Source organism: Sorex fumeus, unplaced genomic scaffold (genome assembly GCF_029834395.1).
Source record: "Sorex fumeus unplaced genomic scaffold, SorFum_2.1 ptg000044l, whole genome shotgun sequence".
In the NCBI taxonomy this organism is placed as follows: domain Eukaryota; kingdom Metazoa; phylum Chordata; class Mammalia; order Eulipotyphla; family Soricidae; genus Sorex; species Sorex fumeus.
In genome coordinates, this window is record NW_026606101.1 from 26,794,038 (window position 1) to 26,811,837 (window position 17,800).

At 37.5% G+C, this 17,800-nt stretch overlaps 1 protein-coding gene across 6 annotated transcripts in view; it reads left to right on the plus strand.

Moving 5' to 3' along the window:
* The window catches only part of PLCB4 (phospholipase C beta 4), a 444,937-nt gene that overhangs the window by 389,792 nt on the left and 37,345 nt on the right, over positions 1-17,800 (plus strand). For all 6 annotated transcript variants that reach the window (XM_056121270.1, XM_056121275.1, XM_056121273.1 and 3 more), the window contains 2 exons: positions 462-626; positions 3,514-3,718. In XM_056121270.1, the coding sequence (XP_055977245.1) occupies positions 462-626; positions 3,514-3,718 (370 nt within the window). The remainder of the gene's footprint in view (positions 1-461; positions 627-3,513; positions 3,719-17,800) is intronic.

Genomic DNA, 17,800 nt, shown 5'->3' on the forward strand with positions numbered 1-17,800 from the left:
CATGGCCTTGGATATTCATTTCATAATATTTTTTTTATATCCCACTAATGAATGCAGTCATTCTATATCTGTCCCTCTTCGGCCATTTATAGGCAAATTTCATAACCTCATTTTTCCTAACAGTTTTATAGTATTCCATTGCTCATCACTTCTTTTTATAGGCATTGGAACTTAGGTCAAAGAAAACTGTGGTGCAGATTATTTTTTGTATTATATGATTTCCTTCTATTTCCTTTTTTTATTTTTTAGGTGACTCTAAAAATCTCTGCCTAGCACAGTGCTTCACATATAAAAGTTGTTCTGTGATGTTTCATGAAGTGGTTATTGTGAATGAATTTAATTCCCGTAGATAACTCTAATTTCTAAAGTTGAATGGAGGCTTTGTTATTTCCTGATTATCCTCTACTGGTGGTGACTATACAGACCTCATTTCTCTTTCATCAATTTCTGGGTCACTGCAGGTCATATCTGGTCAGTTCTTATCAGATAAGAAAATTGGCACCTACGTAGAAGTTGATATGTATGGGCTGCCCACCGACACTATCCGAAAGGAGTTCCGCACTCGCATGGTGATGAACAATGGGCTCAATCCCGTGTACAATGAAGAATCATTTGTGTTTCGGAAGGTAAGACATTCTCAATGTTTCAAAATCACTCTGGTCCACATGAACACTCGGGAAAACTTACTGTTGCATTAGCAAGTTAAGAAGAGACTATTGCTTATCCTTTCCCCTGTATGTATGGGAGGAGAAAGACACCGTTGATGTCTTCCCTTTCTCCTTTCTGACATAAATAGGATAACTTCATGAGTTTAATACAAATAATTAAAAAAATATTAAATGGTCATTTGGATATAGACCAGGGATGATTTTTTAGTACATAAAATCTCAGAGATATATTTAACCAAGTCGTTCAGATAAGACTGAAAATACTTTGGAGTTTTATGAAGAGTTACAGTTTTCCAGCAATTTGTGCTTCTAAACATGTTTATTCATTTTATACACTGTGATAAGTGTTGAGTTACACAAGCAAATGTAGGAGACGTCCCCTTTCTTTAAGGATTTCAACCTAACAGTTTGTACTCGATAGGTCAATAAATGTGGGAAGTGGACAGGATCCTCGGGGTGTCAATTCTCTTTATATACTAGATAGATGCTGCTATAAGCTATTTTTGAATTTGATATGACTGCAACAATATTTTATTACTATAAATTCAAGTTTCATTTTTGTTTTAATATTATTTCTCTTATTTGTGAAACTTATAATAATAATTGTTAAAATTGAATTCATAATTTTTCATTAATAAATGGCACTGGTATCTCATTTAAAAAAAGAATCACTGGTCACTTGAGAACCACTTTTTTGCACAATCCATGAAATAGAAATAGGGACAGTTAATAAATGCAAAATATTTACTCTTTTCTTTCTTCTAGGGGGTCAGTGCTATAGCTTTGGTATTATTGTGGTTTCTGTTTGTCCCTTTCCTTCTTTTGGCCCACCTGTGTAACAGTGTCCTATCTTTAGTCCTGCAGAATACTTGGAATGTGTTCTCATTAACTGACCCTATCATACACTAAGAGTTCTCCCTGCCTGGGTAGTATCTAGTAACAACACTATTCCATTATTCAAGAGGACAAGTAGGATGCTGACATTTAAAGACAAATATCCTTGAATAGTCATTTTGCATTTTCCTGTATCTCTAGAAAGTAGGGTCATTTTTTTGATACCCACAGGTTCTCTATTTTCTAGTTCATTTGTAGAACTGGACACTGGATTTTATAATCAATCAGTCATTCTCTCTAATAATTATAATAAAACAAAATCATTTTCTCTAATCTTTCTGTCTGATTCAGATGGAAGAGCCATGCATTAGTACTGCAATCCCCAAAAGTGTGCTTCCCTCTCATTTGTTCTGTAATCTTAACTAAAATATTATTTGCTGGATGTGGCTATCCAGTTTTCCCAGCCCCATTTTTTACCCTGCCCCATTTTATAGACCCAGATCCTTTGTCAGAAGGGAATTGTCCATAAATCTGAGGATTTAATCTCTGGATTCTCAATTCTGTTCCATTAGTCTGAGAGTGTATTTTTAATCCAGTGCAGCACCATTTTTATTAATCTTCTCAAAATGCAAAATAGAATGGCCAGAGAGATTATACATGGATAAACACTCTTGTCTTGCACATGGATAACTGCATTTTGATACCCGGCACCACATTCTTTCCCCTGAGCACTGCTGATATAACCCTCAGACTAAAAGATAAACAAATGAGACAAGTTTCCATATGATCCAATAATTCTACTGCTTTGAGTCTGCCCCCAAACACAAAATATTCATTCAGACAGATAGGTGTACACCCACATTCATTGCAATGCTTGATGCACTAGCTAGAATATGGAAGCAATGCAAGTGTCCAAGGACAGGTGAATGGGTAAAAAGAAGCTGTGGCATATGTGCACATAAAATGTTATAAAGCTCTAAAAATAGGGGAAATCCTGCAGTTTACTGCAACTTGGATAAAATTAAGATCATAGTAAGCAAAACAAGTTAGACGGAGAATAAAGAGATGAATTAGAAGTAGTGGCAGGACATTGGTGGAGGGTCTTGAGCACTTTGGTGATGATGAGATACAGTTACTTTTTACATTAACACCATAAAGGTTGACAACTATTGGAAACCGAAAAGATATGTCGAAACCTAAAATATAAAAATTAGATGAATAATTCTGTAAAATATAAATTATTAAAAGTTATAAGAACATTATTTAAATCATTATAATCAAATTATTGCATTTTAATTAAAATATAAAATTATACTAATATACAAAGGTGCTAGTGCTAGTTGCTACTTTAGGAATAGGTAATCTAAGGTGTTTCTGCTCCATTTGCTTATTATCACAGATATTAAGCCTAACCAAGTAGAAATTAACCACTATCCTCTTTTTTTGTTTGTTTTATTTTGTTTACCACTGTCCTGTTCATCAGAGGCTAACTGATTAATGGAGCCAGAATATTGAAAGATCAGTGTAGGGGCAGTAAACCAAGATGTTCTAAACTATAGGTTTACCTGTGACGTGAGTACCATTAGCCTTCCAACCTCCCACCATTAACTCTACCGCCATCTGTGTGGTACAAATTACATTCCCACCTATGATTTCCCTTTTGGTCTCCCCTGCCTCATTTGCCCAGATTGTTCGAGCTGGATCTTTTCTCATTATGGCCAGTGTTCTGTGGCATAATGAATTATCCCTACACACATTTCTAGCCATGCAGAACAATGAGTGCAGGCATTCTTTGTTCCCAAGTAAGAACATATCAAATCTGGTTTTTGTAATGCTAGTGACCCCAGAAACAAAATGCCAATCCCAGGATTCTTCACTGTTTCCTAGAATTGGTCTTGGACTGATTTTTATCATAAAAAATAGTTTTAAACAATTTGGATATAATCCAGGTTCCTCGAGTCAAAATTTTTAGGAGCAGCATTATAAAATTGAGTGAAATTACTATTTGCAGGTGATTCTCCCTGACCTTGCAGTCTTGAGAATAGCAGTGTATGATGACAACAACAAACTGATCGGCCAAAGGATTCTTCCACTGGACGGCCTCCAAGCAGGCTATAGACACATTTCCCTCCGAAATGAGGGGAATAAACCTTTATCTCTGCCAACAATTTTCTGCAATATTGTTCTTAAAACTTATGTGCCTGATGGATTTGGAGGTAAGTTGGACATTTGAATTCAAAGTGCAATATTAATTTATTTCTACATACGTTATTCTAAATTATTCAGTTATAAAATATTTCACTAGTAGTAGGGTTTTTTTGTCTAGTTTGGTTGGTCTTGAGTCACACCTGGCTATTCTTTGGGAATTACTCCTGGTTCTGGGCTCAAGGATTATTCCTGATTGTTGGGGCGGGGGACTCGAAACATGGAATGCTGGAGGTCAGACTCGGGTCTGTGCATGCAGTGCAGGTGCTCTACCTGCTGTATTATCTCTCTGGCCCCAAACTGATAATTGAAAAATTATTTGTTTCTACCTGTGTTGCTATCCCTTATAGAACAGTGAAAACAAATAACCTCATATTTTGTTGTCTGAAATGATGAGGCTAACAGTAATTTTAAGGATTCAATAATTTAGTTTTATCACTAAATTTCCATGTGAAGTGTATATTTACATCATTATTTAAAGGGAGAAGGAGCCACTGAAATAGTACAGTGGGTAGAGGACTTGCCGTGCAGGCAGCAAACCTGGGTTCAATCCCCTGAGTCCACCAGGATCGATTCCTGAGCACAGAGTGAGGAGTAACCCCTGGGCACTGCCCAGTGTGGCTCGGAAATAAAAAATATAATTATTTTTTAAATAAAGGGAGAAAAAGAAATAGTGTAAAACCATATGTAGTTTGTTGATTGAGTTTACTAAAAGACTTAGAGATTAAGTTTACTAAAAGACTTAGAATTAAGTACTAACATGCTTAAATTGTCTTCCATCCCTAAGTGAGTTCACTTTTATAAAAGTTTCCAGTAATCACAGAACACTTAGCCAGTGGGAGGATTCAGTACTAAAACAAGTCAAAAAGATTTGGACAGATCCCAAACTCAAACATATAAATATGTATAACCCCTACTAAGCCAAGTACTTGAAAAGAAAACAAAGATTCTCTTTATTTTCAGAATCCATTGAACCATAAGGAAACAGTATATTGGTGTAGTTGTGTTAAATTACCAAGGATTCAAATTCTAATTAGGCACTATTACCATATGACTTTGTGACTATGATATAATCTCTTAAACCCCAGTCCTGTAAAGGGATACTCCCTTCCTCCTTGAGTTCTGGTGAAGTGTGTTCTCCATTGCAGAATTTGACATAGCTAGGCTTAAAATAGTATGCACGTGTTTGTGTGTGACTCTTGATACTATTTTACCACATAATCCTTGGTGAAATGATGTACATTTGCCAGTATTCCATATGTCCTACTCTTGCATCAAAGGCAAGTTAGTGACAAATCATTTCTAGGTAACTGGCACATTTTTATATATTTTTTATAAATTTATTTATTGAATCACCATAAGGGAAGTTACAAAGCTTTTGGGCTTAAGTCTCGATTATACAATGATGAAACACCCGTCCCTTCACCAGTACACATTATCAACCAACAAAAACCCCAGTATACCCCCAATCCCACACCCTCCTCCTACCTGCACGGCAGATGATTTCCACATTACTCTCTCTCTACTTTGATTGCATTCAGTATTTTGACATCAGACCCACCATTATTATTTGGGATTTTACCCCATACCCACATCTGCCAAAAAGTCAACATTAGACAATTTGTTTTCTATTGCTGATTACGAATATCATATGTCCGCACGATTTTGGAATTCTGAAATCTTACAAATTAAATCTGGAGGGATTTCTGCCAAAAGCCACTGGGTTTCAAGACAAGATTTGTTTCTGAGTCTCTGGGATCTTGGCTTAAGCTGTTTGTTGCGTAGCCAGAGGTTCTGTTCGTGGGCAGCGACTCAGGGTCTCGTTGGGGTGGGGGAGGAAAGACATTTTTATTTTTAAGTAAAAAAAACTTGACATCATGGTCACTATACACTTTTTTTTTGCTTGTTTGTTTTGGGATCACACCCTGGAGTGCTTAGGACTGACTTCTGGCTCTTTGCTCAGGGGTTACTCAGTCTAGAAGACCATATGTGGTACCCTTATCAACCCAGGACAGCTGCATAGAAGTGAAATGTTCCCTGTGCAGTATACTATCACTCCAGTCCCCACACCCCAAGTTTGTTTGTTTATTTTTTGCAAAAACAATTTAAAATGAAATTTGTGAAAATTAAGTCATCTAATTTCTGCACTATACAGAATTATATAGCCATTTTGTTTCAGAAACATGGGGTTATTTCATGGCTTGTTTTTAATGGTTTCTCTGGAGGGCGTATTTTTCTGCAACTGATCCTCAGCTATAATAACCTGTTTGCAGGTTGGAGAAATAAAATGAGCCCTGATAATTTTTTTGCCTCAAAAACCTAGAGAGAAGGCTCCCCTTTTTTTCAGTTTGTTTTTCTTTAAAAATATTGTAGAAGGGCCAAGAGGGAAAGGGTGTTATGGGTTTAAGTAAGCAGATCCAAAAAGAGACCAGAACCTCACCATGTATGTTCAGTGTTTGTCGTGGCCTCAAGGTATCATCAGATTCCACATAATTCAAAAGCAGGAAGTGTATAATAAATTGCAGAGGCACTTGTATAAACAAATATGTTGGGAGATTTAAAAGTTTTGCCTCTTCTTGGGTTATATTTCCAATGCTTCATTCCAGGGAACTGAGTCATTTGAATAGAAAAGGGAAAAAAATCATTTGTTAAGCCCCTACATTGTGCCAAATACTTTACATAAATAGAACCAAGAAATGTGAAATTGTCCAGAATGAATGTGAACATATTCAAGTCTCTGCTGAAAAAATATCTGTTTATGATGTGGCTTATTATCAATGGCTATTTATATAAGTATTAATCCAAATTAATCTCTTTACAAATAGTCCTGCAGTTGTTCTTTCTTAACGTGTTATTGTAGCCACTTGCATTTTATCAAAATCATTTGAAATTTCTCTATTATTTTACCATTAATGGGATCCTACAATTAATACCTTAGCCACAGGCTTGACAGTCAAAGACTATTTAAAATTCTCTGATAATTTCTATTGTGTATGAAAACCAAGGGCAGACATGAAGAATTTTGAGTCTTCAGTGAAGATAGCAAAATAAGCACATTAGAATTCTCTTTTTTCAAATCTCTGATCTTTTTAACCTATTGATTTATACAATTTGTTCATATTTCATCAGCTTAAATAAATCACCACATTCACATAAGTAGTTATATGCAATACATAAATAAGAATAATCCATTATATAAATACACAGTGGATATTGTAAAGCTGGAGAGTGTTTGGAACATTGAATTAAGGGAGAATAACCTGAATGAGGATGAAAGAGACCATAATTGCTGTTTCAGCCTTGAAAAGTGAAAGACAGTGGAGTAATAGATCAGCTTTCTTACGACACAGCAAAGCAGCCAGGCTAAAGCCTTGATGTAAAAAGTGCTGGATGCATTTGAGGAAGCTGAAACACAGAGCATTTGCTCCCACAATTGAAAAGATCCAGTGTGTCTCATGATGTATTTTCCATATCTAGTGGAGTCTGGGGCCCGAGTAATAGTACAGGGGATAGGGTGCTTGCCGTACATGCAGGCTAAGCCTGGTTTGATCCCTGGCATTCCATAGGTTCCCCCAAATCCCACCAGGAGCAATCCAGAATACAGAGACAAAAGTAAGCCCTGACCACTGCCGGGTGTGCCACCCCTCACTCCCAATAAAAAGAAGTCACCAGGAGGACCAGTGGAGTGTGGAAGAGTGTGCTGTTCCTATTGAATAATTTTAGCCCTTTAAAAATATTCCCATGTTCGAATTATATCTCCTCAGTTTTCACCTGGGTCAGACTGTCCAAAACCACTCCACAAGTTTGAAGCGGGTTATAGAAATTTGAACTCCCATTTCTGACCAAACTAGTCATATAGTAGACCAAATACTTTTATAGTAGACCAAGTACTTGTAAGTTATTTATCTAATTAGATTGTTGAAAATAATCACATTTTTTAATGATGCCCATATTGTAATGGCATGCAACATTATTTGTTGTAAAAATATTGGAAAAATAACTTGGATAGACTTGTTTGTTTGTTTGTTTACTTTGCTTTTTGGGCCACACTCAGCAATGCACAGGGGTTACTCCTAGCTCTGCACTCTGGAAGTACTCCTGGCAGTTCTCAGGGAACCAAATGGGATGCTGGAAATCGAACTCAGGTTGGCCGCATGCAAGGCAAATACCCTACCCACTGTGCTATTGCTCCAGCCCCCAACTTGGATAGATTTACCCAGTCTATCACTAGTGACTGGTTTAATATCTTACTAAATTAAGTTTGGATTCTGTAGAACAGTATTCAAAATAGCATCCATTTGAAATAGTGATTTGGTTAAAGGTGACTATTATATATCATTGAGAAGAAAAGAAAACTGCAAAAAGATCCCATTGTTAATTTACCAAAGAACCAATGCTTATCTGTGTATGCATGTTATAAGATGAGTAGAAATTGCTAGAAGGTTATCCATCCACCTTGAATAGTAATTATCTTTCTATTGGTAAAGGTAAAGGCCCTCCCGTTGATCGTCGATTTGCTCGAGCGGGCCCAGTAACGTCTCCATTGGAGACTTTGTTGTTACTGTGTCTGGCATATCGAATACTCTCGGTAGCTTGCCAGGCTCTCCGAGAGGGGCGGAGGAATCGAACTCGGGTTGGCCAAAAGTTTGAATAGAATTCATCATCGGCTTTAGACAGGTTCCAGGAAGATCACAGAAAATCTGTGTGCAATGTAGTAGCCTGCTATCATAGGACTCTATTTAATAGTTCCTGATTGTTTAAATTTAAGCGTGCACATAGAAATTCTGTAGATTTTCAAAATATATTTTTTCCTGTTTTTCCTTTGTGGGCAGGTAGGCAATTGGGCCATGCTAACTGTGCTCAGCAATCACTCCTCGAAGTGCTCAGGAGACCGTATGTAGTCCTGGCATTTTAACTGGGCTTGGTCAGATGCAAGGCAAATACTTAATCCTTGTAAGTTAGCTCTACAGCATTGCCCTATTTTTCTGTAATATTAAGGTAATATGAAAAATAGCATGTATGAGAACTTTATAATTATGATTAACACAGATCCCACCAGGTGTGGTATTGGGGGTGTAGGACCTCGCCTGGTGGTGCTTAGCCTGTTTGGGTGGGCCTGATGCTTAGTGCTCAGTGAGCCTGAATGGGAGTGGAAGGGAGGCATGGGGGGGATTGGACTCAGGGCCTGGTACGTGATAGGCATGTGCTCTGTCATTCTCCACCCATAGAAGAATTTTTTTCAATAGAAATTTATTTTTGAGTTCAGAAGAGAATTAAGAAAATTATTGTCCTACGGATCCTTTATAAAACTTTTTGTCCATGTTTTTGGGCCGCAACCAGGAATGCTCAGGGATTACTTCTGACTCTGCACTCAGGAATTATTTCTGGCAGTGCTCAGAGGACCATATGCATTGCTGAATCCTCTTCAGCCACATGGGTTCAAGGCAAGGACCCTATCCACTGTACTATTGCTCCAGCCCCCTTTATAACCTTAAAAAAAAAACAAAATTCTGCAAGCAGGTTATAAATTACAAGGCCTACCTGTTATATATTGATATGTTTATAAATGTAAACTTTATATTTCTCTGTGTATGTGGGATGAGGAGCATTAACGGCAGCCCTGCCTTGTAGAGAAATTCACAGAACAATGCTTGTTCTCAGAACAATGCTAGCAACCTATTCATTGTTGTGGGCTTATTATTATTATTATTATTATTATTATTATTATTATTATTTCTTTTAACCAGCTACAGAAAAGTCTTTCGGTTATATTCTTTTCCCAAATTTTGCACTTACTATGCTGCAGTAAGCTTTTTTGTCAAAAGCAATCATCATGTGAAGAAAAAATATCTCTTTAGCCTGTGCCTACTACAGAATTCAAATGCGTTACTAATGTTCCCATGATTGTCTTTAAGCACCAACAATTCTATGTTCTATATCATTTTAAAATATGTTTTTAGTCTTAGTAATATCACGTGGGTGGCATCATTTTATAGAAACAAGAAAAACTTTTCTGAAAGGTTTTTCCAAGTGAGGACAATTTGTTCAGGAGCATTTAGGAATTTGCAGGATCTTCTGATCACATCCTTACAGAGGTTTTGTACTATGCAAGGGGATCATAGAATAATGAATCTCTCCTGATGAGACAACTTGGTACTTAAGAGTCTTGGAGATCTGATTCCACTATTTCTCAGGGGCCCAAGAGAAAAGGTGGTGGGTAGAGAAAAGAGCTTTATTGGCAACAAGACAGGGTTTAGAAGACAGAAGACACATCCTAGAGAACTTTCCTTCCTACATGCTCACAGGAAACAACTTATGTATAAAATGTAACTGAAGAATCTATTTTCAGAAAGTGAAGTATGAAAAGAGTTTGTGGGTGCCAGGAAGGTTAATAAAACTCTGTTCTCTGGGCACAGGTTTTGACTTATATGCGCTCTTACTTGCAAAGTCTTTGGGGGGAAGAAAAGATATGAAAAACAATCTTCATATTCTCAACAATCTAAGGTCAGAGGAATTTGCTGGTTTTGGTGTTGAGCTCTTCGTCCCTTTGGGACCAGTTTTGCTTTTTCAATTGCCCATCATTGCTTCACTGGATGTCTCGAACTTGGTTTCAGGGTCCTACCCAACTTGAGATAGTGCTGCCGTCCACGTTTCCTACCAAAACTTATCCTCATCCACTCCTTCAGGAAACAGTGGCAGTATATTTTAGTGCAGTTGCTACTGCTTCTCCTTCTCATCACCAACATTATAACAACCCAAGACACACAAAGAAATAGGTGCTTAAAACCTCCGAACTCTTCACAGAACAGACTGTTCTTAAGCAGTCTAGACATAAAATATCTCCAGACAGAAGAACATAAGATGAAGATTCACAACTCTCACAATTTTGCTGTAAAAAAGAAAATGATAGCACTTAGCAGGAGTAGGAATGAATCAGAGTCTCCTAAATGTCTTGCAATGTTCTTTTGCTCCTGAACACAAAATAAAACCATCTAATCTCATTCCCACATTCAAACACAAAACAAGGGTAACTGGGTACATTTTTCTTTGTCAAATCCAGGGAGATTCAAAGTACTGGGGTTGTCTCTGCTGCTTAAATTGTGGGTGCAAATGCCCTGACCGTAGCACTTTGGTGTGTCAGTATTTCTTTCTTCTTACCCACCCACTTTTGATGGAGTTTATCATTTGGATCTCTTCTGTTATCACAGAACAGTAGGGAGAAAAAGAAATTAGTGAGTTGTTTCTGTGTTTTCTGACTAGGAGTGTCAGGATTGTATGCCAGTGTCACACTGAGTTGTATTTCCTGATTTCCTCAGCACTCTTCTCCTCCAGCAAAGCTTATCACAGCTCTGCACTGAGAATTTCATCTCTTCTTGTACGCCAACAGAAATGAAACAGCCCGTGTTTGCTTTCCCAGCTCCCCCTCTCTCCCATATATATATGTATATATATGTATATATATGTATATGCACACACACACACACACACATATATATATATATATATATATATATAGTTAAAATAGGTAAAGGTACTTCTTGGGGGTGAGCGGAAGTTCTATATCGTACAGCTCATTGTCTTCAGTTCTTCACTTCTCACTCCAAGATGCTATTCCAGGGAGAGAATCTCAGAATTCCAGCTACAATGGGCAGTTGTTTCATTCCCTTCTCTCCTTCATGATTGCTAAAATATCTTATGATCACTACCAAGTTTTTGTTGCAAAACCAATTTGCAAAGCCGTGGCATTATTTTTATGGTCTTCTCTGAACTACGAAAACTAATAGTTAGGACTTTTAAGAAAAAAACTCTCCATCCAGAGTCTAAGTGAAGAAGCTAGCTCAGAGGCCTGGAGAGCATTCCTGATATGTACAAGGCCCAGAGTTCAATTTCTTGCAATACAACATTAAATTGCTAGGCCATAGCATTAATCCATTAGATTTTCATAGAGGGGTTTAGTATCATTAGGGTGGTCCTGCTGACCTTAAAAGCTTTTGGATGCACTTCCTGATCCCCTAAAAAATAACTCTAGAGTGGAAGGAAGCAAAATGAATTATGGATGAACACAATGGGAATTTATAGATACACAAATTTGAACACATTGTTTACTGTCTTCCATAAGCTGCACTGGGAATGCCCACAAACTTTGAGCTTTCCTGCTCTTATTCAACTATAGGATCCTTTTATCCCCCAAGGCTTATGGTACCTTTTTGGATATGTTGTTTGGGAAACGTTTAACTCATTTCGTAAAATCGCCAAACCCCAATCACCATGAAATGTTTTGGATTTTAGAGCATCCATATCGAGTCACTAGATATGATAATGATGCTTACAGAGAAGTATAATGATACTTTTCCGTAAGTATCATTATACTTCTCTGTAAGCATCATTATCTATTAGGAGAGAAACAGTGGTGCCATTCTGTAGTGTATCAGTAAACTGCATGTCTCACATATGTGAGGCCATAGGTTTGATCCCCAATACTGCACACACAAAAAGAAACAGAGAGGTAGGGAAGGAGTCCGTAGGGAACATGGGCCACAACTGAGCACATAGCATGGGGAGGGGTCGATGCTGCATTGCTAGCACCGAGGGACATTGAAAAGGCTAAGCAGATACTGGAACAGCTAAGGGCTCCAAAGACAACAAGAAACATTTCATTTCTGTTAATTGCTTGCAGGTATTTAATCTGACGCTTTCAACTCCATATGGAAAAAGGAAGGCTTGGAGTGAGGAGGGTAGGATATGTAGACCTCTAGGAAGCACCAGCCTTTTGGGAAATGGCTCTCACCCTAGAAATTAATGATCTTACGAAAGTACAGGCAAGTAGGCTTCAGTTAAGTGTGAAAGAAACAAATGAGAAAAAAGGAAATTGCTCTTTTTTTTATCTAAACAATAGGAAGTTATTGATAAAAGGTTAGTTTTAGTGAATACAAACTGCTGTGTAAAATTAAGTCTTAAAAATACATCCCCCCCCCCACCCCCATGGGGAGAGGTTCTGGGCCATACCTGAAATTGCTCTTTTTTTTTTTTTGAAAAAAAGAAAAGTTGCAGAGAGCCTGCACTAGGGCTTCCAAGTGCCTCGGGAATGTTTGCTCACCCTTTTATGTTCCATAGACTCAAAGACTGTGCATGAACGTCTCTGCTCCATCAGAAGGGCAAAGAAAGACCTGAAAGTACCTATTTATTCATGTGCCAGTTCGTATTTATCAGAATTTGCTTTCACTTGTGAGGTGGGGGTGAAAGGGCTCCCAAGCAGTACTCATCTGGGACCGATCCTTCACCCCCACCAATGATTCATCACCAGCTGGGTCAGTGGTTCCATGCAAGGACCCAAGGATGCAGTGCTGCTCCAGCCTGCAGTGCAAGGGATTCCAGGTCCACTTGGTGTGCGTGAGGGATAGGGCTGGGGAGCTGGGAAGGGGGTGGATGGACAGATGGGAGATTCTCAGATGCTGCATCTAGTAGTGATCAATGGTTGATGAGACTTGTGGTGTCAGGAATCAAACAGGTTGCACACATATTACGTATGCATCCTGCTGCTGTACTGTCTACCGTCTCCTTCATCCCGTTGTTGCCACAGTGGCTTGTCTTGCAGTACACTGAGCTACATAGGAAACAGCCAGCCACAAGGGTTTCCCAGTATAAGTGAAGAAAGCCTGTAGAATGTCAGGTTGACACTTAACAAAGGAAACATATTTACTTGAATATGCTAAACATTCTGTCATATTTGTTTAACTGCTTACTTGAATACTTTTTTTGGAGTTGAGAAAAGGTAAGTACAAAATAGATTTTCAAATAGTTACATAGGTACAGAGAGAGACGGTGGATATTTGGGGCATGGCTTCTTAATCTTATGTTATTTTAAATGGAATTATGAAAAATATTTTATATTTTGTTCTGTGACAGCATCTATGCATATCTGTATAAAACCTCAGCATGATGCCTTTGATGAGAAAATAAAATGAGTAATTATAGAAAAATTATCTAAAAGAGGTCAGATCATGACTTTATTTTGAGTCTTAGCCCCTTTTCCCTTTTGTGATGTCCCAAAAGTACATTTTCATTCTTTCTCTTGGTTCAACCTACTGAAGAGCACTTCTCATCACATGGAAAAATTAAATGTCCCAGATGCATGTAATCTGGTATTATTCAAAATTTTCAGGAAAGAAGAAACTATTTCAAATTACCTGTAACCTAAGCCTTGGCGAAGGCATTTTTCTTCTGCCATAAACTCCTTTGTGTCTCCATGTGATTTAATTTGAACAAACCTCAATTAAATTGTGTGTGCTTTTGGTGCCATTTGCTCAGGGGCATTATTATATTGTATCAATATTGAATTCTATTATTTTGTATATTGCATTTTAAGGTACATCACTAAAACTTAAACTTAAAAATAAGGCACAATTTCAGGGTGTGATGATTCCCCAGCAATTCTTAGAATTATTAATACTGTTGATTTAGACTAGTTTTAAGTAAAGGTACTTATCCACCAATGGATAAATCCATAGCATTTTATTTTGATGTGAAATTTAGTCTCTATCTGTGAGAGCCTCTAGCAGATGGTTGACAAAAGTATCTCCGTAAACCTCCTAACTGTACAAAACATTTCCTGACCTAGTTTACATATTGTCTGTAACTATATGGTGAAAAGCATAAAACTGAGTGTCTAGGAGAGAATAATAGTGTAGAACCAACTCTTTGCTGGGACCAAATATTTTCGCAGTCAGTAGGAAGATGACTCCAGGGATTAAAATGCAGGTCGCAAATTGAGATTTGACAGAAACTTGGGAGGTCTCAAGAGGCTGGTTGATAGTGTCTGCTTCTTAAAAGTGATAAATCGAGCTTTATAAACATTAATACATGACTTCAAGGAAAGTTATCTATCTTAGATGTGGCCAATGAGACAGAATAATAGGTAGGGAGCTTTTCTTGTACCTGGTCAACCCAGGTTCAATTCTACCACCACATATGGTTTCCTTCGCTGTCAGGATTAATTCCTGAGCATAGAGCCAAGAGTAAGCTCTGAGCATATGGTCTCCCCAGCCAGGAATGTTCCCTGAGCACAGATTCAGGAGTAAGTCCTGCAAACAGCCTGCTATACCCATCTCTCTCTCTCTCTCTCTCTCTCTCTCTCTCTCTCTCTCTCTCTCTCTCTCTCTCTCCCTTTCTCCCTCTCTCTTCCTCTCTCTCTCTCTGTATCTGTATTAATTTAGCAGAATTATTTTCTCTCAGTTATCACTGGTAACCAATTTACCACAAACTGGGATAATGGAAACTATACAGTTTTTTTCTCAGAGTTCTACAGATGAGACATCTGAAATCGAAGGTAGCTTTTCTTGTGCAAATCCTTCCTTGTTTCTTGCTAACTCCTGGCAACTCTCAGCAGTCTTTAGCGTCCCTTGCCTTGTACCTACTTGCCATATTCCAGTCTGCCTCCATCGTTACCTGCCTTTCTTTTCTTTGTGCCTGTATGTTCTCTCTTATAATGACACCGGTTATTGCATTTAGAGTTCACCCTAATCCATTATGGTCTCACTTCAGTCCCTAATTAATTACATGAATAAGAACATACTTCTAAATGAAATCATATTTTGAGACTCTTGTAGACATGAGTTTTGCAGAGCACTCTTCAATTTAATGCACTTTCTTAATTCTGCTTTATTTTCTTGGTACTCATTTCCTCCAATTACCATTCTCTAATAGCTACTTTGGAAGCTTGTTAGGCACAGATCTTGTTAAGAATGCCCATCAGGCATATAAATTGCAGTGTTGTGTACCTGATCCACTAATTTTCTGATAAAAGAAAATGAAGAGACCCTTTTGCACTAAGATATTTCTCATAAATTTATCACTAATAAAAAATTAAATGTCCATCTAGATATCTTAATTTGGCATATCTTACCCAAATAATTTTAAAACTACATAAAATGTAATATTTTTAATAACAGTATTTTTAAAACTTCCTGTAAAATATGAGATATTGGAAAATTTACAAAGAAATACATGAAAACATGTTAGTGAAGATGGAAGGATTATGTGTCATTTCATTCTTTCTTTCTTTCTTTTTTTTTGCTTTTTGGGTCATACCAAGCGATGCACAGAGGTTACTCCTGGCTCTGCACTCAGGAGTTACTCCTGGAGGTGATTGGGGGACCATATGGGATGCTGGGAATCAAACCCAGGTTTGCCATGTGCAAGGCAAACACCCTACCCACTGTGCTATCGCTTCAGCCGTGTGTCATTTCATTCTTTAATGACTATTGGTTTTATGTTTAATTTTAAGTGAAAAAAGTATTATCTGTTATTTCTACTGAAATTATTTCTTTTAAAATGTCAAATGTTCTCTGCAGGCCCCAAAATGATTGTGTAGCTTGAAAGATAAGAAAGTCTGTTCTTGTTAACAAGCAACACTGAATCACTCATTGAATCCGCCAGTGGGAAACCAAGACAAAGTGTTTCCAGAGTGGGTGTGTGCTGGGAGAACTGGAGAGATCAGTGGGCACTGTTTTGTTTCTTTTTGACACTGAAATGCATCTATGAGTGGAAAGGAACAGTTGGAGTCAGAGACAGATGAGATCAGTCCTACAACTGCTCTTTGAGTTTAGCACCATGACAAGGGGCACAGCTAGGGCCTACATGTAACCTATATGAAGTCACAAGAAAAAAGTATTAAGATTCAGGATGTAGCACATTTTACAGGATAACTTATCTGTCTCTTCAAGTCTATTCATTATGAAACTAGTTAGTAAAATTAAACAAAAATCTATTTAATACATAAAAAGGAATGGTATATAATTTGTATCTTAATTAAAATCAACATTAAATAGGGATAATATTAAGATGAAATGTGTATTAAAATAAAGAATGATTGTCAATTTTGTTGATACAATCTTGGAAAGGATGATACTAGGGGAGAGCTTCTTTTTTAATATGCATATAACAAAAGCAGAGAGAAAAATAATTGGCTATAGTAAAGTTCAATAATTATAATAGTCATATTTCCTTTATTCATCCTTCCTTTATATTTCTCTTTCTTCTCTCAGCTGAAATCTCTTCTTTGCCACTTCCACAATGGCTGGTGAAAAGGCTTCGAAGCGAGAGAAGTACCTCTGAAATCTACCATAGGAGGATATTTCTTTTTCTTTCTTTTTCTTCCTTCCTTCCTTCCTTTCTTTCTTTCTTTCTTTCTTTCTTTCTTTCTTTCTTTCTTTCTTTCTTTTTGAAAATGTACCCATGATTTAGTGAAGTGCTTTATAAAAAAGTTAGAACACGAATTTGTGAGGCTGCATTCTGTTTGTAAGAACAGTGATGATAGCCCTGGAGTTCAGGTACTTAGGCTCTGGCCAGCTACTTCAGGAAAATCCCGCTCTTGCTTCTGTGGTGCACTGTGAGGATGATCAGAATGGTCCCTGAGTGATGTCGACTTCTGGATTCCTCACTGACTGACTGACTGAAGAGCTTTTTGCCTCGGCTCATAACTTACAAGGCATATCCTCAGTAGGATAGTTACTAGGCAACTTGCAGTTTAACTACACAGATACTGCCATTCTTGTCACTACCCACTGCCTTTGGGACCATAGCCAGAAATTTATTTTTCTTTTCAATCCTGGATTTGTCTTCTGGGTACTTCTATTGTACAGGGCCTTTCTGTAACACAGTTAGATCTGGAATATCAACCCACCCCTTGGACTAGGATGGGTTTCAGCTGTAGTGGGGCTTTCTCTTCTTTGACTCTTAGTCTTGGGGTGATGCTTCGTCTTAACCCAGCTCTCTTCTGCATCTACCATCTTGGCTAAAGGTTTCTTCACCTTAGAAACTGGCCATTTTGAGGCAAAGTTTTTATAGGGAAATTTATATAGCTAGAATAAAATTTTCTGAAATCTTGGAGATCTCAGAGCATGATATTAAGAGAATAAATTAATGCAACTTTTGTGGAGGACAGTTTGGCAACCACTTCCAAAAAGGACAAATACCTTTATCTTTTATTCTAAGTATTTAACCTGTAAATATAGGCATAGGTATGTTGTGAAATATTCCAGAAGACAGTCAGTGGGGCACTGTTTTTAATAACAAAGAACTGAAGTACTTGAATA